General features: G+C 42.1%; 1 protein-coding gene across 3 annotated transcripts in view; it reads right to left on the bottom strand.

Moving 5' to 3' along the window:
- NAMPT (nicotinamide phosphoribosyltransferase) overlaps positions 1 to 20609 on the bottom strand; it is a 30562-nt gene extending 9953 nt beyond the window's left edge. For all 3 annotated transcript variants that reach the window (XM_086474169.1, XM_086474160.1, XM_086474177.1), the window contains exons 1-7: positions 20536 to 20609; positions 9029 to 9185; positions 7451 to 7554; positions 3957 to 4085; positions 3323 to 3481; positions 2847 to 2983; positions 558 to 783 (exon numbers count right to left, since the gene is read on the bottom strand). In XM_086474169.1, the coding sequence (XP_086330295.1) occupies positions 558 to 783; positions 2847 to 2983; positions 3323 to 3481; positions 3957 to 4085; positions 7451 to 7554; positions 9029 to 9185; positions 20536 to 20595 (972 nt within the window). In that variant the 5' untranslated portion in view covers positions 20596 to 20609. The remainder of the gene's footprint in view (positions 1 to 557; positions 784 to 2846; positions 2984 to 3322; positions 3482 to 3956; positions 4086 to 7450; positions 7555 to 9028; positions 9186 to 20535) is intronic.
- Between the last annotated feature and the right edge of the window lie 4450 nt (positions 20610 to 25059).

Below are 25059 nucleotides of genomic sequence, written 5' to 3'. Positions count from 1 at the left end.
TATGGTCTCTCAAAAGCTATGAGGCAAGAAGCATTTTTCAACTCTGAGGTTGTGTGCCACTGACTTAAATGCATGTCTTACAAAAGGGAGAAGACTGCTAAACTTGTGTTTGTACCACAGAACAGTGAATTACATTAATTCAGGATGTCATATACCTAAACTTGGTGGTAAGAAGTCTTATTGGCCTGGCATTTATTAATACTCAATTTGTTTGCCATTTTATTTGTTATTAAGTGATAAAAGTTTCTCTTTATGGAATCATTCCAACACCATTAGACCAGCAAAACTGGTAACTGTTGTAAAAGCTTCAAGAATGTTATGCAAGAATGGGTTTGATGAAAAAGATTAAACTCTTCAGACTGCTAAAGAGTTTCCATATCTATACTGTGATGAGGTCAACGTTTACATTTTTCATAGGTCCAAATTATCCAGCATCAACTATACACTAGGCATACCAAGTTAGAGCATTATCTTTCCTATGTTTGTTAACCAATCATTACAACGCAAACAATCGCCCTTCCCAAACTTGTATACAAATAACTTTAAGAAAGGATTACCTTTAAAACAGTGTCAAGGGGATTCCCAGAATCTGGTCTAATAATAAGTGGTGCCTCTGGACTTCGGGCTTCAATTATATGCCTTAAGTCGTCACCCCATATTTTTTCACAAGCATTGTAAATGTCGTAGCTGTCACTAACCACAGATACAGGCACTGAAGAAAACTGCGTCACTATGTGTTCAAAAGCATCTTTTTCATGATCTTTCCCCCAAGCTGTTATGGTACTGTAAAGTCAATTGAAAAACCCATATTAAAGCAGCATTTACATGTTAAATCACAGATTCTGTACTTCCTATCAGCAACAGTTCAAGATAACAACAGTCAATATGATTACAAGACAGCATAAACTAGGTGCTTATCAGCTCTGTGTTGCACGGATAGTAAAATAATTCTTTACTAAATAAACAGCACCCTGGATTTATCTTTGACAACTCAGACAAACACTTGACATGCAAAACTTCTTTGACACGCAAATGTGATGGTTTTTTTTTTTTTCTTTAAACATTTGTGAGAGAGTTTCTCTTTTAAATCTCCGATTCAGACAGTTAGGGAACTACAGATGCAAGAAAGGAACATCCGCTCTGGCAACCTCAGACTACAACATGGGAAGTAGAGAACTAGCACTGTATGTTAGAAAAATCTTAGAAGAAAACACCATTTACTTTCTTTTTTAATAGTGATATAAACCTACTATGCTCACTCACACAAACATTCTTCTCCAGGAACCTCGGGGCATTACCCTTGGTACAAGGGTACAGGCAAGCACATAAAACAGAGTTGCTGAGAGGTAATAAGTTATTGAATGCCAGTTGATATGCAGTAGCTGTTCTGTACGTGGCTGTCACAGACCAGCTGACATAACTGACTTTAGCAAGTTGCATGGGGACATTTAAAAATGATCTCATGCAAAGCATAGGTGTGCAGTAAGAGCTAGTGGGCATTGAATTTTTACCATAAAATGCTACCATTAACTACTGTGTGGACAAGCCTCAGATCACAGTGGTGAAGAGACAAAGCAAAATTTGTTTCAAGGAGGTTAGGGCAGTCCGAGGACAATCCTGGTGGCGTGCCAGAGGCAAGCACCACACAACACAAGCCCACATTGGAGGCTGCAGAATAGTAGAACAACCCTAGAAAAACTCATGTCTCTTGCATGAGACTTTTTGTGTATTAACTTGGAAAGGGTGACTGCAGTCTGCATTTGGCAATGCAGACTTTTAACTAGGGCAGTTTAAGGTGTCTGCTCTCATACCACCACTTTAATATGCTGTGCAAAAGATGACTGTTCTCCAATTCCATGCATTTGTTTTCATTATAAAGAATTTTATAGCTGCTTGGGCCATCATTTTTTGATTTAACTGTAGTGTTAACCTAAACTAAGAGAAGACATTTCAGACAAAGTTTGTCACTTCTACTAATGAGGCAGGAGTTCCAGAACAGCACTACAGCAATGGTCCAGAAAGTTATATGAAGCAGTGTTCCTTTAAAGACGGTCACTACCCTATGAGGGTTATTCACATAAGCCTTTCCATTATCTGTCTTGCAATCCTAAGTGAAAATAATCACTATTTAAAAGCACTAGATTTTTGTACGCAATAAGAAAACAAGCAACTGTCCTTTTCCTTTATACGCTGCTCATTTCAGTACGCAGACATGCAAGTGAAATCCAAGGATTTGCATTCACTCCTGACCTTGTACAGGACTTGGATATAAAAAATGAGAGCTCTTCATCTCAAATGTCTCTTTCAGATGAGTTCCTTACTCTCAAAAACCCATGCACAATTCTTAGTGCGATATCAAGGATTTACCATTGGCTGAATTAGTTATGCTGATGGGATGCTTTAGAGCAGCTGCCTCTTCTGGAGGGAGAGCATGTTCTGGGAAGAGTCCAGAACTGCAATTCACATGGTTTTTCATTTTATGATTTTATGTTTAAAACAAAATTTAAAGTTCACAATGTGAATCCTCACTATCTACATTAACCTATGAGCTTTCAAGTCCATTCTAAAAAGAATCATCCAAATATACTTGGACACTGGTAAGGAGGTTACAGTTAAAAACATTTAAAACACATTTATAGTTAAGAACAGCCATGCCACTGTTGTGCCCCTAGAATGTAGAGAGGCAGCAGTATTGAACTTCAGCCTCAACAGCTGGATCAGTCATGGCTAATACTGTACGATGTAAGTGAAACAGCTTAATATTTCTGGATAAAAAGACGGATAAGAAAATATTACATTTTGTCAAGCTATATTTATAAAAAGGCTTTAATAGCCCAGTATCTTACCTGTGTTCAGCAGCTGGAACAGAATATCCTGGAACCGGATCTTTTGTACCATAGTACTTTTTAATTAATGCAATTCCTGCTACAGTGTCTGTTCCTTTGAAGTTCACCAAATGAGCTGAAGCTCCTATTCCTGCAGTCTGAAAAAGATGCAACTTTCAGTTGCCACTCCAAATATAGAAGCCTAAATTCAGTCACCGCCTAGCACTAGTTTGTAACAGCAAAACTGACTCAGTTCCCATTTCACCAATACCCTGTTCATAAATTTACACAGCAAAGGCAGCTTCCTAGTGCTCACAGTTCAGCCACATACCCCCCCCGCCCCAGATCTCCTCCCTCCACACTAAGTCCAAACACAGTGCTTTCTGCATTCACAATTTCACTGCTGAACAGTGACACAACTGTTAACCGATACATGCTAAAATCCTTTATAGTTAAGAACAACCAGGCTTCTTAAATTATTAGACACATAGTATTACCTCTTGTGAAGAAACTCCTCTGTAGCCGAAGTCATGCAGTTTATACTCCAGTCCTTCTAAGCTGCCAGAAGTCTCTAACAAATATTTGGCCAAAATCTTTTTCTGCTCTCTAGAGTTTGTAGCCACTGTGATTGGATACCATGACTGCACCAGAATAGTCTAAAACAAAACCCATCACATTATTAGATGTATGGGTGCTCAGGACTTAAAAATCCCCACTTGGCATTTAATCAGGCATGAAAAGGTCTATTTTCATGGCCCATTCAGAAAGTACTGATGCCTCCAACAGTTTGCTTTAGGGCTGAAGTAATTAGCCTTATAATACCCTTACAAGGTAGGCCAGGTACTGACCATCTCAGGAGTTATCCCTCCCAAGCTACAGACATATAATTCCCCCCCATCCTCCTTTCCTTGTGGATAAAAGCACTGTTGTGAATTTCCTGGAAGATTATTATATCATCTTACCAGGTAGGGGTAAAAGGTCCGTGTAAGAGCACTAAAAAAAGAATCCAGGTTTACTTAAAGCAGAAAATGAAAGCTGCCAGAGATTCCCCTTAAACCAATAAGGGATTCAGTCTTTAATTTAAGTGCATTTATTTACTTAGAAAAAAAATGTTAACTTTCCAAAACTGACCTCAATCCAATTTGTGAGCCAGTAGCACTCTGGATCTGTGTTTTCTACTGTGAAAAGAACATTTCCTCTGGGAATTACAGAGCCCTCAGGAACAGCCTTTATTTCTATAGGAAGATGACCATCATATTTCTGGGTAAGAAACATTAATACTGTTAGACAACAGGAAAGATAAGGGCCTACTTCTCTTATTTGACTGCAATGGATAAGAGTCAGGCTATGTGTTTGCTAATAAAGCCGCCTTCTTAATTTCTTTCAACCTTAAAAACAATGGCATCTGTTTGCACACTTATCAGCCCAAATAAATAAAAAAAAATTTCCACATTTATTAAAAAAGGAAGAAAATCTTGTAACCTAAAAGACAGTCTCTTTATCAAACCAAATTATGGTTATGAGTCGTATTCCTTGTGCAAATTGAGTCAGGAAGGCTTAAATATCCTACAAAAATACGGAAGTTCTACCCACAGAATAAGAGATACTTGCTACTCAGTTTTCTTCACTGCTTTCACATGAAGTAAGCTTAAAAAAGTTTAGCTACTACTTAGGTCTTCAGAAAAAATCTCTAGTTTTGCTTGGTATAGATGCTTCGTTAATTTATTAGAGCAGTATTCATTTGATATCTATGTTAAAGAGTATTTTATCATCTCAGTTATTCACTAAACATGAAATCTAATGTTGAAGTGTCATTCTTTTGTCAAATTCAGTCTTTCATCCCTGAAGGACTAAACATTGTATGAAATATGCCTTTTTAAAAAGAATAAGTTGCAAAGAGCAACTCTAAAAGAGTTGTAATAACTTTCTGAAACAGCTTTGCAAGCTAAACTGATACTTAAAATGCTTTCCATATTAAATTTTTTTGACAGAAAGCTTCTCATCAGATATTCTTTAAAGCAAACAAAAATTGCATCAATTCAGAGGAATTACACAGATTCATAAGTAGCATCAAAATGTATTCTACAGTGCCCAAAACACATCTGAAGTCTCTTCTACACTACAGTTTAAAAGTTTCTTTCAAAGTGTAATATGCTGAAGCATCAAAAGAAGCGTGGCCATCAGGCCCAGGGAGGTGATTCTGCCCCTCTACTCTGCTCTCATGAGACCCCACCTGCAGTGCTGTGTCCAGCTCTGGGGGTCCCAGCACAAAAAAAGACAAGGACTTGCTTGAGCAGGTCCAGAGGAGGACCATGAAGATGATCAGGGGCTGGAGCACCTCCCCTGTGAGGACAGGCTAAGAGAGTTGGGGTTGTTCAGCCTGGAGAAGGCTCCAGGGAGACCTTATAGTGGCCTTCCAGTACTTAAAGGGGGCCTGCAGGAAAGGTGGGGGCAATCTTTTTAGTAGGGCCTGCTGCAATAGGACAAAGAGTAATGGTCTTCAAACTGAAAGAGGGCAGATTTAGGCTAGATATAAGGAAGACATTTTTTACAATGGGGGTGGTGAAACACTGGCACAGGTTGCCCAGAGAGGTGGTAGAAGCCCCATCCCTCCTGGGAACATTCAAGGTCAGGTTGGACGGGGCTCTGAGCAACCTGATCTAGCTGAAGATGTCCCTGCTCACTGCAGGGAGGTTCGACTAGATGACCTCTAAAGGTCCCTTTGCAGCCCAAACTATTCTATGATTCTATAAATTGTGTTTCTATACCACACAGGGTTTAGTTGTCAGACTTTGAGATGTCTGTTCTGGATTAACAAAGGACAACGAAGCCTTCAAAAAGGCTCAAAATAAATTATTCGTGATCCAATAAAGACAAAAGCATAGTTAAAAGAAAAAGCAAACAGATTTCAAAGTTGGTATAGGTGCTGATTTTGTCCATGGAAAAAAGCAATATGGTCATACCATAGCACTATATTACAGCCCTTTTCAAAATTTTTGGGTAGAATCAACTTGCACAATTCTCTATCACTCATCATCAGTTCCTGCCAACTTCCAGCCTTACACCATCCCCTTGTGCTCTCTTCCACCCCTTCACCCTGTCAGTATTTACTCATTCATTTACTCTTGGTACAAATTCAGGAGTGTACATTTCAAATTCATTTTGGCACTTCACTTATACAGCTATTGTTCCCTCCACTTTAGCTAACACTACACATTAGGAAACAGAGCCAGAGAGCAAACAGTGGTAGGTATGTGAATATATACAGGAATTCAGTGAGCAGAAGCAGGGTCTCTGTACGCATATAATGGTATACAAAGACCCAAAAGGTACATACACTTCCAGTTTGAGAGCCATCAGCATCTCAGGTCAAGAAGTGGAAATCATATCTGTTATATATATGCACAATTTTAGCAAGAAAACCTGAACAAGTAATAAACGTATAGAGGGGGTATGTGGAAAGGCTTCTTTTGACTAAACCAAAACGTGAACAGAATTAATTAAACCACGTTAAAACTTGGTGTGGACAGACATGCAGCATTAAAAATGTGTTTAGTCTAGCCAAAGAGGGATCAAGATTACTTTAAATACAGATGAAGGCTGTTCACAACGTGTAATGTAGTTTAAACACAAACATGGACTGAATTCACATCTGTAGTTATTTGAAATGGATGCAAGTCCTTTAAAAACCTCCCTGTAACTCCCTCTCAGAAAACAGTGGTTTTATTTACCTTGCTGCCACTTGCAACATTTAGTTGAAATTCACTTCTCTCTTGCACACCTTATGGTCCACCCTGGTTGCAAGATGACAACCAGATATATTCACAGGGAGATGCCACCATACAATACATACAGTCAGGGTATCCAGGGAAAAATAAATGCAAAGAACTAAAAATTGTATTTTCAAATACCAAAACCACCCATTTGTTAGAACTCACAATGAAACTTAGCATTTAATTAATCTGCAGTGATTAGAACAGCTTTGATGAATGCTATTAGTCTGAATCTGCTGCTTTACAGAGAAGAGACATTTGCAATTACTTGAAGACTGACACCTTTTTAAACAAAAGGGAAAGAGGATAATTGTGGAAAGACTTAATTTGGAAGTATTTGTGTGTCAGAAGCGTGCAAGCCTTGTATTTCATAATAAAGTTCAACTTCAACATATCTGAAAAACTTAGGAAACAATTGAACAAAAATATGTATATTTCTGTAAATAGTTCATTTACACACACAAGAAGTTGTAATGCTTTCCGCATTAGAATAAAAATGGTTGTGATTAGTTACAGAAAGCAATGTAAATGATGCAAGCAACCACTAAGCATTATATTACATATGGAGACTTGCCAACAAGCCCCCACTTATACTAGCTGGCTGACGGCAGCCATAAATCCTTATTACCTGCAAAGCTGTATTTGGCATCTGAAAGGAGGAAAATTACTTTTCTCCAAGGAATTACAATTATATGATTATTCTTTGACAGCTGCTACTCCCTGTACACCAAACATAAAAAGCTCCATTTATTCAGTCTTTACTATCATGGTTAAAAGAAGAGGCTGCTGTATTTATACAGTTGATTCATAAATCCTTCATGATGATCTCATACTATTTTCATAAATTTTTACCTCCAGAATATAGTTCCATCCCTTTTCGTTGAAGACATCATCTTGAAAATGCTCCCTATATACCTCTTTGGCTTCCTTGATTTTCTCTTTGGTCACCACTTTACCTGTGGTTTCAGAAACAGATGAAAGCTTAGAAACTTATGATATTCATCAGTTTATAAAATAAGTAACAAAAAGGTTCAGACACAGAAAAGTCACTTTGCCTCCAACAAACATGCAGAGAACATGTCAAATGCAATATACTAGCTGTGTTAAAACCAAATTTTACTTCCATTTATTATATAGATTAGGATGCTCAAGAAACCAACAGGATAAGATACACTTGTGGTTCTCAGGTGACTCAGGAACAATTTAAGATTATTGCTCTTTTACGATGGTCAAAAATGTGTCAAGAGTTTTGGTAGCAGTGCTTTTCCCAGAGGAATGTGGTGATTGTGCATGCTGGCACGCACCAACCAGACTAGCACAAAGCTTAAGCTACACTGCTCCAGGGAGAACCCCTGTGGTGAGGCCGTACAACCAGTCTTTGATTGACCACCTTGCGACAGGAACTGACAGACTAACCACATGATTTGAATAAGCATTGCTATTGCTGTAGGACCAATCATCTACTGGCAATGCGAGAGAACAACCGTCAGATTGCTAAAGAGAAAAGAAACAAGATTATCAAGTGTCTTGACTATAGCGGAATTTCAATCTTCAGTGGAATTCATAGAATCATAGAACAGTTTGGGTTGGAAGGGTCTTTTAAAGGTCATCTAGCCCAAGCCCCTGCAGTGAGCAGGGACACGTTTAGCCAGATCAGATTGCTCGGAGCCCCGTCCAACCTGACCTTGAGTGTACCCAGGGATGTGGCATCTACCACCTCTCTGGGCAGCCTGTGCCTGTGTCTCACCAACTGGCAGAGATCCAGGATTCTGGATCAAGACAAAGATATGTAAGCTATATGACTAGAGTTTTCCTTCTAAAGCTTGGCAGAAAGCAACTTGCATTCAGGTCAGAACAGGTGATATTTGCACATAATGCAAAAGAGCAAACAAAACTTTAAATGGCACCAAGGATCTTCCAGATGTTACTCTTAAATAACTTGTCAATATTGAAAACACTTTCACACGCAGCTGCCGTATTCAATGATCATAGCCAAATGACAACCAAAATTTAAGGGAAATTAAAACCATTATTAGTTTACACAGTAAATAAACCAGCAAATAGTGACTAAAGTTTATGTCCAAAATGCGAAGTGTATTTTCCCTCAAATCTTCTGTCTTCTTGTGAGTCTATGTACAGTCTTGCTCCATTTCCATTTACTTCAATTTAGCCCACTGAAGTTGGGATAGGAACACTGCTTCATTTTTAATAAAGTATTGGCATAAACATAGTAGAGAGGTGTCTGAATTAAGAAGTCAAGACCATTTTAAGAGGGTGGACATCTCATTTTCAGAATCACATAAATAAGATCTTATGCATGTCTCTGCCCACACCGTATGAAGATAACCTTTCAACTATAAGACTAGAGGCTTGAGAAAAATAAAGATATTTATTTACAGGTAAAATTTTACTGGAATTTGAGACTGTTACCTTTTAAGTATTTATTCAGAATGTATTGCAAGCCATAAAAAACGGTTTCTTCATATTTCACTTTCCTTAATTTGGAATTTTCAGTCTTCTTTTCACGACATTCAAAGTAGGAATATACTTTGCTTGTGTTAGGTGGATATTGCTTGTAATGTGTAACCTACATTTAGAAAAACATCAGTAAGAGCTCAAAACGTCACCACAAAGGCACAAAAGAAAACATATTTGTACGTTAAAGCTTAAGAGAAATTTGCAACTCTTCTGGGCTACTATTACTTATCCATTCACATTCTACACAGTAAGTATTTTGGGGATTTCCCCCTTTCTAGTCACCTTCAATTTTCAATTCAGAAGATTTGTCTTCCCTGTCTTTTTCTTTGCTTCTGTGTCAAGCCCTTCCCCCTAAAGTCATCTTCTCCATGGTCAGCTCTTCCACTTCCCTGAGGACTGATTAACTGGGAAAGACATTGGCTGGGATTTTAGGAGCAGCACTGAGCACCAACATGCCGGGTCAGTTTTCACTCTCCTGTACTTTGGCCAAACCTAATAGCTACAGGAACCACACAGTGGCCTGCCACTACCAAAGTGGAGGTACCTGCTTGTATGTGAATGAAGTTTTGAAGCCTATAATCATGTAGTTCAAATAAAAGCCATCCAGCCTATGCCTTGGGTAGAGGCACTGACAATGGCCTCTGTGCAAGCATCTCACTCGCCATGAGCAGAGTGGGTTTCTGAAGCCCTGGTTACATCAAAGCCAGCTTACAAACCTGTTGCTGTCAGTAATGCTGTTAAAATCTACCTCAGGTTTGTACCTCCCCACAAAGTTTGCTAGATGGACTTTTTGCCAATCTTTAGAAAAGTTCATGCTCAGCATAAAGGAGACATGAAAAGTCGCAGCCTGTGTGCGTTATGTGGAAAATGGTCATATGAACATACGTCATGCTGGATTCCCCTGTAACAGCTTTTTTTAGCTACTGATAGTAAATCTACCCAGAAACTTACTTTGAGTAATGTATCATTTGAAACAGGTACATTCTAAACAATTTTAACCTGCAAAATTTTCTCTCCTAATGTGTAAAAAGCAAACTCCATGCAAAATCTGTAATTCCATATTAAACACAAAGAATATATAATGACATAAATTTCATACTATCAATGTTTAAATCACAGGATACATAAATCCGCTTAAGACACTCCCAAAGGTGAATATATCAAAAGTTTTCTTAAACCACAATGAAAAGAAAAATCTGTAAACAAGTCCATACATTCCATAAGGGAAAACTGTTCCTATGGCTGAGTAAAGCACCATCATACATCAGAACAAAACTCAAAAAGGTGTGAAAGTCATGTCTGAATTTGTCTCAAAACCCCACATTTATAGGTTAGAGCATGAGTTCATTATAAGTTTCTTCCTGTTAGTTCTCACTCCAAATCACCTTAACAATTTTTGATTCTAATATCCCAAGAAATTGGAAAAGGGATAGTTTTACTACTTCATCCCTATTGTCCTGTTTTTTTAAATGTACCTCTTGACACTTTCAGAATAAAATATTTTAAAGTTTCCCTTACCTGTACATTAAAATATTTGCTAAGCCTGTACATTAAAAGATTTTAAAAACAATGGCTTTTTTCCTCTCAAATGCCATTTATATTTGGTATTTCACCCAGTTTGGACAATGAACTAGACTGCTCAACTGAATTTTTCAGTTCTCCTATACCAGCACAACGCTGTTACGGTTGTGCTTCCCGCGCTGCAAGGAAACGTTCAAATAATGAAAAGGTCAATTTCCAGATCTTTCCATTGTCTTTACTTGTATGAAGTTTTCAAGGCCAATCAAATAAAACCCAAGCTTGTCATTGCAAGTTTTCTGCCTTTGCTTCAAACAAAGCACTGCAACGCAGGCATTTAATGGAGCACAAACCTATTCTATTCCAATTCCACAGCCACTCAAAAGCAGAATGCTTAAAAGTAGCAATGTTGGACCCAAAGACAAAACCTGGCTTTTAGATTTAGTTCTAGCTGTTAGTAAAGGTCTCACTCCACAGATAACAACATGTCCTTTCCTAGTTCTATGCAGAACTTCCAAAAAAGTAAATCACACTACCAGGTCACAGAAGACTCTCTTCAGGATATCATCATGTTTAAAGGCAAACTAACAAAAACCCCACACCCCCTAAGCTTCCCCCTCTCCTCCACCCCTTACTGTGGAGTAGTCAAAAATATGGTCCGTTTGACACGTCTTTCTAACTAATAGGAGTATGAGCACACACACACACCCCACCCTTACAACAACATGGTATTAAATGGACTCTAAGAAAAAGAGCATGTGACAAATCATTACAAGGTTCATTCACTGCAAGGCACAGAGAGCAGAAACGCCTTGCTTTTGCCATTGTTGCCACTTAAGGAAGTTACAACAACTGGACAAAAAACGTTGCTCTTTTTTATGACTGGGATTGGACTTTAAGTTGGTGCTCCTTTATGATTTGATTGTATCACCTGGGAACTCTGTTAAACTTTATTTTCATTCTTTATCCTACTGGCATGCTACAGCTTCATGATTTCAGAGTAAATGCACAACACAGAGCCCACCAGCTTCAAGTGTACATAGCACAAGTCCCAGGAACAACTCCCCAATTCAGTATCCGAATTCCTTGTGACAAGCTCCAGAGCAAACCAATGTAACGCTGTTTTTCTCACCACAACAGTTCAAGCAAAACAAAGAAAACTACATCTGTGTGAGACTGCCTACTCAGGTTTCTTTAAAAAGTTTAATTGTACAACTTACTATGGGCAGGTTGCTGAACCCAACACCTACATTATAATGAAAATTTGTGTGATGTTCAGCTATGATCTTTAAAAAATAAATACTTGACTTTTGCAGTTCAAAGACATCTCCTCCAACTAAATGCTTTTCTCTGTCAAATGGGTTACGTGCCCAAATTAGCTTAAGGTGTACAGTGCACACATTGAGTTGGTGCCACCTTTTCCTATTGCATTTAAATACAGCGGTTTTTAGGGACCTTCCATTCTAGCTCCACTTTGAAGCATGATCACAAACATGGTGCTCTGGCTGCAAATCAGAACTTGGGGGCTGAAATCAGGCTGGAATGCTAACAGCCAGATTTACCCTTTATATATAGCATACCTGGGGAAAGAGCTTCTCCAGGCTACCGTGCTGGCAGTTTCAATGTAAAAAAACAAAACAAACCAAAACCGCACAAAACCACTCAAGTTCCTCAAACACTAAATCACAGATTTAGCTAATTTTTGTGACACTAGATCATATCTTAACCCAGAAATACATACCAGCCAGTGTCTAGAAAATAGTTATTTCTACAGATTCAAACCTAAATAAAAATTTTGTGTATGATAGAAATGTAATTTTATCAATTAAATTGCTTCAAGTACTTGAAAGACATAATGAACTAATTTTACAACAGCTACATGTGTAAGATTCAATTATGTTCTTCACACGTTAGAATCTATTTAAACAGTGAAAAATACACATCCCTGGCAATTAAGATACTTACATCTAAGCAAACTTCCCATCTGTAATTTTAAATAACTTGTACTTCTTTTGACGTTCTGCAACACTATTGGTTTTATCTATAAAGCTGAAACACCCTTTGGGCATCCGCAATGCTTCTCACAGACTACTCAGTATTTAAAGATACAATCACAATTTTAAAGTACCCCATTTCCAAGCACTGCTCACTCCAGGCATGCTGTATAGGTATGTGAGAAGTGACGCACAAGACCTACATCCCCTGTTCACTTCTCTGGCTATCTCTTTTGCTTCCAAGCTCTCAGTCAGGGCACCATACCTAGCAGAGGCATCTGCCCACAAAACATCACAGCAGCTCTGGCATTTCTGGACTACTACGACATGGGGAAATAATACCCATCCACGAGAGGGATGGTCAGGAGGTTTGGTGTATAGCGAAATGCCTGGTGGTAAAAAACAGTCTGAAAAAGGATCAAGCTCCAGGGAGTGGGAACAGTTCACAGAAGACACAAAGAATGCCACTGAAAACAAACCAACCAACCAACAAAACAAAAAAACCCCAACACAACATTACAAGGCACTTGGACAATGAAAACTATGTTTCAAAAAAATGCCTGAACTTTCCTTGTTGTCAGATGAAGTTTTACATCTTCCTGTATTCTAAAGAAGAGTGGGAAGAACAACCAGTGATGCTGTACAATATTTGAAATTTTGTGCGATTTACAGAACAAGACATTATTGATAAATCTATGCTTTCAGTGAGGGGATGACAGAAGCAGGACCTGTACAGACAGGCTCTTGGTAAGTAAAGTCATTGGGAAACCCCATCTCTACAGAAAACAACCACAACAACAAAAACTCCCAAACAAAAGCCCCTACTGGGATTAGGAGACCCTTACAAGAAAACAAAACCCCAAAATATCTTCAAAGGCCTTTTGATACTTAGTTCAAAGCTGTGGTTTAGGTTTTGTCTACAAAACGCATGACAAACAGCATTGGAACAACCACCTACAACAAGGTTATATATCATGACTGAAATGAAGCACTCTTACTCCAGTTGTGACTGCTCCTTATTAAATTTAATCCAAATAAAAGTATATTCTGAACAAAAAATACCTCCCCAAGGACTACATCTACTTAACTAAATCAAGTCAGTCATTTGAGAAAACACAAAGCACAAATTGTATTTAGATCAGCCATCAAAAAAACCCACCCCAAACATTAAGAGTTAAGTTTTAAGAAAAAGGAATTAACAGGTATTCATCACAAAACCAGGGCTGACTGCAGTAAAGGCTGCATTTTTATAGGCTAGATAAGAAAACCTTTGGCATAAAAGCCAAATAATCTTATAATCTACAAGCTTTGTTGGACAAGAGATTGCAATGAAATGACTTTAAAAGGTTATTTAAGTCTACATAAAGCCAACCATTTGAAAACGCAAGAAAACCAGCTCTGACACAAAAAGTCAGGCATGGCCAAATTCTCCATTGATGGTTTATTTCTGGTGCTTACCTGGGTCAGATGGGTACGAACATGAGCCATCAGAAAGATGCTTCAAAACCCCAGATATCTAGCCAGCAAGATCTTGCCTGTACCATAACTCTACAAGTGATGATACCAGTTCAACTAAGACACTATTTGAACTTCCTGGAGATATTTTGAAAAATCTTTAGTGCAAAATGGGTACAGAACAACCCAGCTACTGAACCCATGGCACCATAAAGCCACTAACATGAAGAATCAGAGGGACAGGTGGAAGATAAGCCAGAAGCAGCATGGTCCTGGAAGCTAGAAGCTGGGCCACTCAGCGAGGGCACTTCAGGTCTGCAGCAGGTGGCCACGGCCCAAGGTACGGGTTGGTCGCTGTACTGCAAACCTTGCTCGTGAGCCGAAGGGAGCTATATCCTTCCCAGGGTAGGTGAAAATTGACCACAGCCTAATTCAGGTGACAAGTAAAAGTGAGAGCCACGGTTGTGGGGCGCAGCGTCAGAATGGCTTGTTCATGCTGAAAGAGATGTATTTGGGGGATCCTCACCCCCATATACAACTTACCAAGTTAGATGATTTTACTGCACGGGTGTTTCTGGCATTTACACTGGGGAGACTTGTGTGAAGCGCTTCTAAGATTCCCATTAGTTACGGTTTTACACATTATTTGAAAACATTGTGGAAAGAGACTGTGATTTGAAAGATTGCCTAAACCTTTATGAGGTTTAGCCAATGGAGCTGTTAAAAGCAAAGGCTGCCAATAACCTATACGGAGAACAACATTGTTAACAACAACAAGGAGATGAACCAGTACTTGGGAACGAAGGGAATGCTTTATCAGATAAACCTCACTGGGGTGAGACATAACAACAGTTATAATATAGTGCTGACCCCCTTCAGGAAAAAAAACAACCCACAAAACACAAAAAACACAACTGTGATTAGCAGTTATGCTCAACAAGGATGCTTCTGTAGCTGTCAAAGCAATCACAAGTGGAATGCACACCACAAACAAAAGCGGAAGTGAAAACCAAACCAAAAGTCAGCATGGTTAAGTGATAAGCTTATTTGAACAAAAGATGAAATGTCAAAAGAATCAATCTTTAATAATTCAACAAAAAGGGTAGCCAACAATAGCAGGTAAAGTTCAAGACACTTGAAGTGAGTAAAAAAAAAAAATCTAAGAGTCAAGTAAAAACTTACTATTGTGGCTATACATAAGCTTCAAAATACCATGGGAAAGTAGCCTTAGAGAGACTCCAGACTCCTATTAAAAAATGCTAAGTGAAGCAAATGCAGATTAATATAATCTTTAAGAACCAAAGCAAGAATATTGGGAGAGATCTGCTCTTACAAGATAAGAGGGATAAGCTAATGCGGGTTATGATCAGGTTGATCTTGTACCACTTTTATCGCCTATGTATTCTAGATCATCCATCATCTCTTATATGTGTATGGAAAAATAAGAGGACCAGAGGTGAGGAAAAAAAAAAGCTAAGAGATCAGTCAGTCCTAACAAAACTAAGGAGAGCACTCGCGAGCAACTGAATTCCTGTGGAAGCTGCATATTATCGGCAGAGATGCTGTAAGCAACCATGTCCATGCTCATCTAAAAAACAAGGTCAAGTGTAAGCACTAGAACTGAATGGAGTCTAAATTGCTCAGAGAAAATACGGGGTTTTTTAAAAAAAAGGTAACACTTTACAGCCTATTTCTTTACCACTAAAAATTTCTGTGGGTTTTGCATCCAAGATTACCATAAAAAAAGCTGACAAAATGCCTTATGTTTACTGTTTACATATTCATGAACAGTCAGCTGTACCACTTCACGTACTGCTACAAGTTTCCTGTTCCTTAATGAAAAAAGAAACAACATTTACCTTTTCAACAATGGAAGTTGCAATGATTCTGGAAGGGGTTACTTTCCATGAATTTAAAAATTGGCTGAATTCTGTACAGTTTCAGTGTTCCTTTAGAGCAACGATGACTCGGGGTTTGTAACAGGACCGTGTGACTGCAAATCAAAACTTGGAAGACAACAAACCTAGATAGAGCAAAGACTGCTTCTTACAAGGAGTGCTGAGCCAGAAGTTTCCAATGCTTTTCCACTGACAGAACTACAGGAGGTAAGAGAACACGTTTGCACCCCCACCACAACATTTTAATAAAAAAAATAAATATATATATATATACACATATACGGGCTGCTGAAAAGAATATTTTGTGGTCTTTAAGCACTAGTCAAAACCAATAAGATAGAACACCCAGGTCTCTTCCTTGCATACCTCTGGACTTCTAAATAAAGAATACGCAGGCTGTCAGAGCCTGGAATAAACACACGCTCACGTGAAATGCTTCAAAAGTAAGTGCTCTCCTACATCCATGCAGAGTAAAAGAAGTCACTCAAAGTGACAAAATACTTAAAATTCAACACGTAAGGCATACAGAGATAAACCACATCTTTCAGGCTTCCCTGAAGCATCCAGAAAGAACTGTATTCTGAAACATTTACAGTCTAAGTAGCAAGTCAGCTCCTCCTACGGGGTAATTGCGTGGCAGATTATAGCTATCAGCTTAATTATGAAACATTCCAAGCAATAGTAATACATTTCATCGGTAAAAGCAAGATAAGCTCTTATTACTTCAGCGAACAAGGTTCAGCCCTCGTTCCCCACTTGCAGCTCATGGTCCATCCAACCTAGGCCTGGTACAAACCAGTCACTGCTATCTTCCGACCGAACAACACAGCTCTGCTAAGCTGATCCTTCCAGTACAGTTTCAGACTTCATATACCCTGGAAGATTTCTTGCCTGTGCAGAGATAAACAAACATGGAATAAAAAGAGCACTGGGAATCAAATAAAACTGAGAGGTGATGTGTCAACATCAGATGACTGAGGAACTGCAGGGCACGGACCCTTTCGCTTGGCCAGTGCAATGAGTGAACAGAACCCGCACAGTCACAGAGGGGGAAGACTGCCGGGACTGCTTGGTATAGACACAAGAGTAAGACATCATGCAGCATGAACCAGGAGCTTCAAGGAGCCTGCTGATATCCCCTCGCTTGCAGCTTTCTAGCAACAAGGATTCTGCCTTCAAATGCTTCCCGTTTTCAGTAATACTGAGTCACTAGCAGAAAACTTTATCATTAAAAGTGTCATTGCTTTACTGGACATTCACATACAGAGGTGCCCCAGATAACACCGCATTGATGAATCTCTGGCAAGTCTTACAGCCCAAAGAACCAAAAAGACCGCTGTTATTTATCAGCCAGATGCCCACAACCACACCATGCGCCCACACCCAGACTCTGAGGGGATGGCACACCACACCCAGCACACAGGGGGAATTACACTGTGGGGGATTTGGAGACGCTTAAGAATATCCAACAAAGTACACAGGAAGAAAAAAAAAACTAACTGATGCAAAAACATTTATCTTGTTATGAGGTTCAAGATAGACTGCACAATTTAAAGCCCAACCTCAAAATCCTGGAGCACTTGTACAATTCAGTGAGGCCTAGTTGATAATGGGAAGCTCAGTACTGGGTCCAGTGTGTAGCAAGTCTCTGAAGATTACCCATTGGGAACTACTCCCATCTAGAAATACTGAGTATGCTAGAAATTAGCAGGATATTCAGTTGTTTTTAAAAAATGGCATTTAAGATTTTGAAACCGAGTATTTGATAATCTTCTATGACTTGAGAGGAAGTGTCCTATGACGCACACAGAGACAGGAAAATAGTTTAGAGTGAGGAGAGGCTGGATTAACTGTCAACAGGCAAACCTTTGCCTACCAAATTACTTTGTTTCTGAATTTTTATAGGCACTAAACCAGTGACCATTTTCTCTCCACCCCAAACCTCCAACTGTAGCAACAAAGAACTGGAACGCTGGAGCTAACACTCAATCAGTTGTGACAGACACGACCCTGAGATACCAGAAATTTTACTCACGGACAGCTGCTAAGCTAAGGTTCTATTGTTTAGGATGGTCTGCATGGGTTTGGTTTTTTTCCCTGAGCTGTTTGCATCCACATGACTTTTGTCACCAACATCAGTTTGTATGGCTCGGCATCTGCTGCAGTAGGATCCCCAAGTAAGCTTCTGAACTGATGCATGTTTTTTCCCAGTCTGAACGTTATATACGGACAGCACTGCACACGAACAGATGCTACAATTGTGGTTACAGCAGAAATATCTAAAAAAACCCTCAACACACGAGATCAATTCTTGTTTTTGTTTTAATTGTTAGTAAGAGTGTTTGCTAACTCCTGCAGAAAGCTTGAAGTTGCAAACTAGCAGCTATTTTAGTGCAATTGTTACTGAAAATGCTCTAGTAAGCATGTTTCATTGATTAGGAAATGACAGTATCACCCAGGGAGAAGATAAGAGACCTTTGCTTGTATTACCTAACGAGATTGAACAATGCTTAAACAAGTAGCTGCTTCTAAGACGCTGGAGTTCCTAAGATTTGGAAAAAAGCACACAGGAAGAAAGACAAATTGAATAGTCCTAACAAAGCAAAGCAGACAATTCCAACTGTTTTTAATAGAATACAAAATGCTCCTAGCAGCCACAGAAAACTTCATCCAAATTCAATTTTAAACTGGAAAAACACCTCAGGCCCTTACTTGACCTCTTTAAGACTTCTACCACTCCTGGAATGTTACCAAATCACCTTTCCTATGAAACAGCAAACAAAACAGAAGCAAACCAGTCATGTGTCACTCCAATACTCCTCACTACCACAAATCCTAGAGCAGATCCAGTGAGTTTAGGAAAAGTAGTGTGCAAATTAGACTTAAAATTGATATCATGCAGGCCTAGAGTATTTAATGTGATTAGTCTTAGACACGGAAAAAAAGTGGATCTTCCATATTTGAATAAGCTTGATAATGAACACTTAAACATAGATCTGAAAGAGCACCGTAGCTAGATTAAGCTCTTAATGAAAGCAGTGCTGTGAGCCCTCAATAGCTGCGTTGGGATGCTCTGACTGAGCTGCGCTAAGATTTATCACCATCTTCCAGTCTTCCAACACACCTTCCCACAAACAGCAACAATAAACGTTAAGAATTTCTTTACAAAAAGCATCTTGATGTAACATGTTATAACAAGAATATCACCAAGGAGCCGGGAAAGGTACAGCAGCCCAAGTCAGCCATCAGAGCACATACTGAGGCTTGTACTTCGGTAGTTTGCCAGTAACAAGACCTGGCCATAACGTTGTATTTGCTTTCCTCAACTCTTCTAGCTAGAAGTACCCCCCTCCCCAACCCCACCCGAGCGGGCAAATCTTTAAAGAGCCGTAACATAATAAATGTTTTATAACAATAATCACGACTGTTACTGTAGTTTTGTTTAGGGCATCAATCTCTTCGACATTGCAACGCTGCTCCTGAAGGAAAAAAAGTGAGGTTTTCAGTCTAGAAGACACAGGGCACATTCGCACGACCAGAGTCGGAAAGTCATACCCCGGCTCTGCCCGGTGTCTCGAAGCTGTACGCTCACCTCAGCACAACGCTGCGCAGAAGCGGGACTTGGGCCTGGGCACACTCACGTTGGGAGGCACGTCAAGAGCTTGTGGGTCGGAAACGAGCGGCTCGGAGCGCGGACAGCGCGACTGCACTGGGCCATCGCCAGCCAGGAACGCTATTTCCCGTCTCACGGAAGGAAGGGAGGACCGTGAAGCGCGATTCCCTACTCCGAATGAACACCTCGCCTAGCAAATCTGACACCGCAACGACCAGAAACCAAGCCGAGGGCTACAAAAATAGGTATTTTGAGCCAGCCGGTTCCTCTACATCACAACCAGACCGAAAGCTGCGCGCAGCCAGCCGCCGGCACGGCTTCGCCGCCCGAGTTCAGCAAAGCGGGAGAAATGAGACACGGAAGAAAGAATAAAAAAAACACCCCAACAACTGCTCCGTTCGCTTTCCACCCTCCTACCGAGGCAACATGTGTGCCAGCGCCCGTCCCCACCGCGGGAGAGAGGCAGGGCGAGCGGGCAGCCCGGCGGCCGCCGCGAACCGGAGGATGCTCGGCAGGCGGCCCCCACCCCCAGCCCGCCCGCCACGGCCGCCCTCCGCGCCTGCAGGCCGGCGGGACCCACCCCGCCCGCTTTCACTTTCTTTTCTCGTCCGGCCGCCGCCGGCGCCCCCTTTCCCCCGGCAGCGAGGCCCCCTGCACCCCGCGGGGAAGCGGGCTCGGCCGCCCCCTCCACGGCACCGGGCTGTGGGGGGCAGCCCCCAGCCAGGCCTCCGCCGCCGCTCACCCCCCCCACCCCCCCCCCCGCGCCGCCCCGAGGCCGGGCACCCTCTCTCACGCCTCGTGGGGGGGCTCCCAGCCCCGGCCAGGGGAAAGGAGCCGGTGGCGGCGGGGACGGCCTGGCTCGGCGCCCCGCGCACGGAGCGCCCCTGCGCCAGGCCCGGCGGGTCCGGTGCGGCGGCGCCAGGGTGGCCGCAGAGGTGACCCCCTCCCTCTCTCCCTCCCTCCCGCCGCGCCCGCGCCCACCTTGTAGGAGTCGGTGGCGAGTAGGATGTTGAACTCGGCCCCCGCCGCAGCGCACTCCATGTCGCCGAGCCCGAGGAGGCGCCGCCGCCAGCACGGACAGGACTGGGCTGCGCCGCCGCCGCCGCCGCCGCCAGGCGCTCGGTGCGGGGGGAGCGAGGAGAAAGGGGGGACGGGGATGGGGCGGCGACAAGGGGATTACGGCCGGGGGGGGGTGGGCGGGCACCTCGCGCGGCTTCCTGCACCGCTGGTTGGCTGCACGTCTCAGCCGCCGGAGGAGGGGCCGTGAGGTCACCGCGCGGGCGGGGCGGGGCCAGGGCGCCAGGCAGGTTCGGATTGGGCCCGCCGCCTAGTCGGTACAGGGGAAGGGAGGCGGTGGCTGTAACGTCACGGGAGGCGGGGAAGAGCGCCGTGCTGCACGTTCTCTTTCGTTGGATTCTGGGCGGAGGGCAGGAGGGGCGGGGCCGGCTCGGTGACATCACTGCGCGGCCGGTGCGCGCTCTCTCGCTATTGGCCAGCAGGGCAGCGGCGTGCTCGGCAGAGCGGGCGGCGGCGGGCGGGGAGGGGGCAGCTGGAGGGGGATGGGGGCGGCGTGCGCATGCGTATGCGTGGGGAGGGAACGGTTTCGATTCTCTGCGGCCGTCGGGTGCGGGCGTGTGCGCGGCTGTTACGGGAACGGGCGGGCGGCGGGCTGAGCCCCTGCGGGGGCTGGCCCTGGGCGGGCGTGCCCCGAGGGGCCGGCTGCTCTGCCGGGAGCACGGCGGCTGTGTGGGAGCGCCGGCTTCACGCCCGCCTTCCCGCTTCCTCGGGCCGTGGGGGGCCCCGTGCGGTGCCGGGCTGTGTCAGCCGGCGGCGGGGCGGTGGGAGCTGCCTCGGGGGAAGGTGCCGGCAGCTGCACGGGTGGTCGACACCGGCTGAAGCGAGGGCAAGGCTGGCTGCGAGGGGCGGCCGCCCCGCGGGTGTGACCGTGTGGGGCGAAGGGCCCTCTGTGGGCGGGACGGAGCCTGTGGGAATGAGGCGGGTCAGAGGCCGGGTCCCCCGGGGGTGACACGGACACCGGACGCGGCGTGCCTGCCACCGCCCCCGTGCCGGGAGGGGACGGCTGCGGCGGCTGCTGGTTACGCAATATCCAAGCTTGGGTCACAGACCACAGGCTGGCAGGGCTTGGAAGGGACCTCTGGAGATCACCTAGTCCAACCCCCCTGCTAAAGCAGGTTCACCTACAGCAGGTTGCACAGGATCACATCCAGGTGGGTTCTGAGTACCTCCAGGGAAGGAGACTCCACAGCCTCCCTGGGCAGCCTGTGCCAGTGCTCTGTCACCCTCAGAGTAAAGAAGTTTTCCCTCGTGTTCAGGTGGAACTTCCTGTGCTCCAGTTTGTGCTCGTTGCCCCTTGTTCTGTCACTGGGCACCACTGAAAAGCACCTGGCCCCATCTTCTTGACACCTGCCCTTTAGCTATTTATAAGCATGGATGAGGTCCCTTCTCAGTCCTCTCTTCTCCAGGCTAAACAGTCCCAGGTCTCTCAGCCTTTCCTCATAAGAGAGATGCCCCAGTCCCCCTCATCATCTTTGTAGCCCTGCACTGGACTCTCTCCAGCAGTTCCCTGTCCCTATTGAGCAGGGTGAGGGCCCTGGGATATGCAGGATGAGGAGGAGAGAGGAAATGAGCACATGTGCTCAGGGAAAGAGACTGAGTAACCAGGTGGAGAACTTGCAGAAAGGAGGAAGGCGATGTGAGCACTCAAAAAGGAGCTGCAGTGTCCGTGTGGAGGGTGATGACCGAACGCTGCTCCAGACAGGCCTCTTCTTACCAAGGTGCTGGGGTTGCTGTAGGGAAAGGACTCCCTGGCTCTCCAGAGCACCACAATTTCCGTTTCTGTCTCCACTGTTCAGAACCAGTTTCTGCAGTGGAAGAGTAAGGTACTTTTCTATAGAACAGTACTTCCTCGCTCTCTTTAAGTAAGTGTTGATCTGAAATGACACGTAAAGATACATATGTCTTCCAAAAGCTTTCTTTTATACTCATTGTAATTCTAATCTGTGTAAATACTTGATGGTTTTGAATCATATTTATCTATCTTTTGAATTGTTCTGTGACAATGGGAAACATTGCTGCTTTTGGAGCAAGTAGTAAATGTTTTTTTCCACAATCATGGCTGTTTTATGGTGGGGAGATGGTCTTCTTGCTCTCTACTAATTAGATGTCTGGAAAAATAATAAAATTAAATATTGACCGTGCTACTGACCAAGTACTGCATTAAAAAAAGTTGCTTAACTAGCCTCTTCTGTAAAACCATTGGTGAATTAACAATTAGATTGACATTTGATGATACATAAATCCACACCCAAAATTATATAAGTAATAACTGTTTATTAAGGTGATTCAGAAAAGATGGTATTCACGAGTCAGATTATCATAGAAATAGGGATATCCAAGAAAATTGTGAAGAATAAGATCAGGAATGGGATCCAGATATTTTGGACCTGATTCTACATTGGTCCTAGTTGATCCATAATTGCACTGTGAGCCATATTCTCCTTTTGATTATGCTTGCGTGCCCCTGCTGACTTCAGCGTGCTCTTGCTTTATGCCATTTCATGTGAGAGAAGTACCAGGTCTTTTGTTTAATTGTGACTACTTAGTATTAAACTATGTACTTACTGTTTTTTTTTTTTTTAAAAAAAAGGTAAACACTGACAGCTACTAACAATAATCAAGGTATATGAAACTACTTTCATTAGTTTTCTCAGGAGGGAAAGGGGTTCCCATGGAGCAGGAAAAAGTCAATGAAGCAGTTGGAAACATTAGGAGAATACGTGTATCAGGAGTTTCCTGTATGCTTCCCTCTGCCAGCTCATCTGTGTGCTCTTTTGCAACAAAACTTGGGAGCAGCAACGGTAATTGCTATTATTGCTATTATCCACCATGAATTTGCGACTAACTCTTCTCTTTGTCTTAGATTTTCCACTTACTCTTGTTCAGTCCCATCGACACAAAGCTGTCTTCTTACCATTGCTTCTCCATCACAGAAAAAAAAAGTTGAAATTTCCATTTTGTTTCTCAAGGCTATCTGTAGCTCTTCCCCTTCTTACCTCTTTGACTTGTTTGTTGCTGTGTAACCAATTCAGTCTGCCCTCTTCTATTGGCAAAACATCTTAAAGTGCTACTTACATGCTGGTCTAGAAAGTTGCCCCACCTTTTTCCACATCCTCCTTAAATATGAAATTATTTTTCTGAAGTTGTCTGGACTTGACTCCTCCTTAATTCCTTCTGAGGATTCCTTTCGTAGAGTGTCCCATCAATGTGACAACATGATTATGGGATAATTTGAAATTATCTTTATATACAAATATCCCCAAACTTTCTTCTGTGATGTCTTTTACATCAGAATTTCCCCCCTTACCACGTCCTTTATCTGTGCATTTTTCATGGGGAAATTTCTCTGCCTCAAAGGACAAATTTTAACTTTGGTTTGGAAAGTCTACTTTAATATAAGACAGATTAGTAAAAAGAAAAAATAAATTAATTTGATCAGATCGGTCTTTTATCTCAACTGTTGCAAGAAATTAGAAAAATTAGGTGAGTACTACAGGGCTTGGTTTGTTGTGTTGTTTTTTTTAAATGATCTTTTTCACTATAGAATTCTGCTGATATATCTTCAAGCCTTCAACAGAATAGTTAATGATGATTTTCTCAGGCAGAATTTTTGTCAGCATCTTCCTCCTCCTCCTTCTGGCTCTTTCTTGTATCTTAAGACATGCCAGAACTTGAATAATGGTTTAATTTAGTTCATATGAACATATCTAAAGCTGTATCTATAATGAAATATTGTAGTTAGGACAATTCAGAGTATTAATAGAAAATGGTGTTACGCTGAACAGAACTATATTACATCACAGCTTGTAGGTGAAGAGAACGTATTTTAAGTTTAGAAAAAATCAAATACAACTCTTGCAGCAGTAGATGGTGGGAGTATAGCTACAATGGCGAAAAAGAAATAATTCTGGGAACCTCAAACACGCAATTCCTGTGCTGTATTTGTCATCTGTTATCTGTGAAACTGACTTTGGACTGTTTATCTGGCTTATTGAAACCAGGATTTATATTATATGTGGGGCTTAACTTCTGTCTTCGGATGGAACCACACCAAGAAATCATGTTCTGCAATTTAAATGCATGCTCAGCTAAATTGTTTCTGACACCATTTAGCCTACTGATAGAGTCAGAGTTCTTCAATAATTATCTTCTGACATTTTTCTTTGGTATATGAGAGATTTTTAGAGGTACTAATTTTAGATATTTTTAATAAACGAAGCTCTAATGGTGGGTTTAATAATTTCATATCAATCTGGGGCCATGTCTTGGCCCCCAGGGATTTCTGATAATAAATGATATTCTGCGTAGCAGAAGTGTCCAGTCAGCATTTTTTGTATATAAAGTCTATAATGTAGTCTGCTGCTGTATTTGGAGGAAAGCTATCCTGCAAATGTGTTCTCAGGCTGATGTCCTAGGAGGTATACAAGG

This window comes from Leptosomus discolor, chromosome 1 (genome assembly GCF_034619465.1).
Source record: "Leptosomus discolor isolate bLepDis1 chromosome 1, bLepDis1.hap2, whole genome shotgun sequence".
Lineage (NCBI taxonomy): Eukaryota > Metazoa > Chordata > Aves > Leptosomiformes > Leptosomidae > Leptosomus > Leptosomus discolor.
The sequence above is the reverse complement of the archived record's forward strand: the minus strand, read 5'-3'. Positions and strand labels throughout refer to the sequence as shown.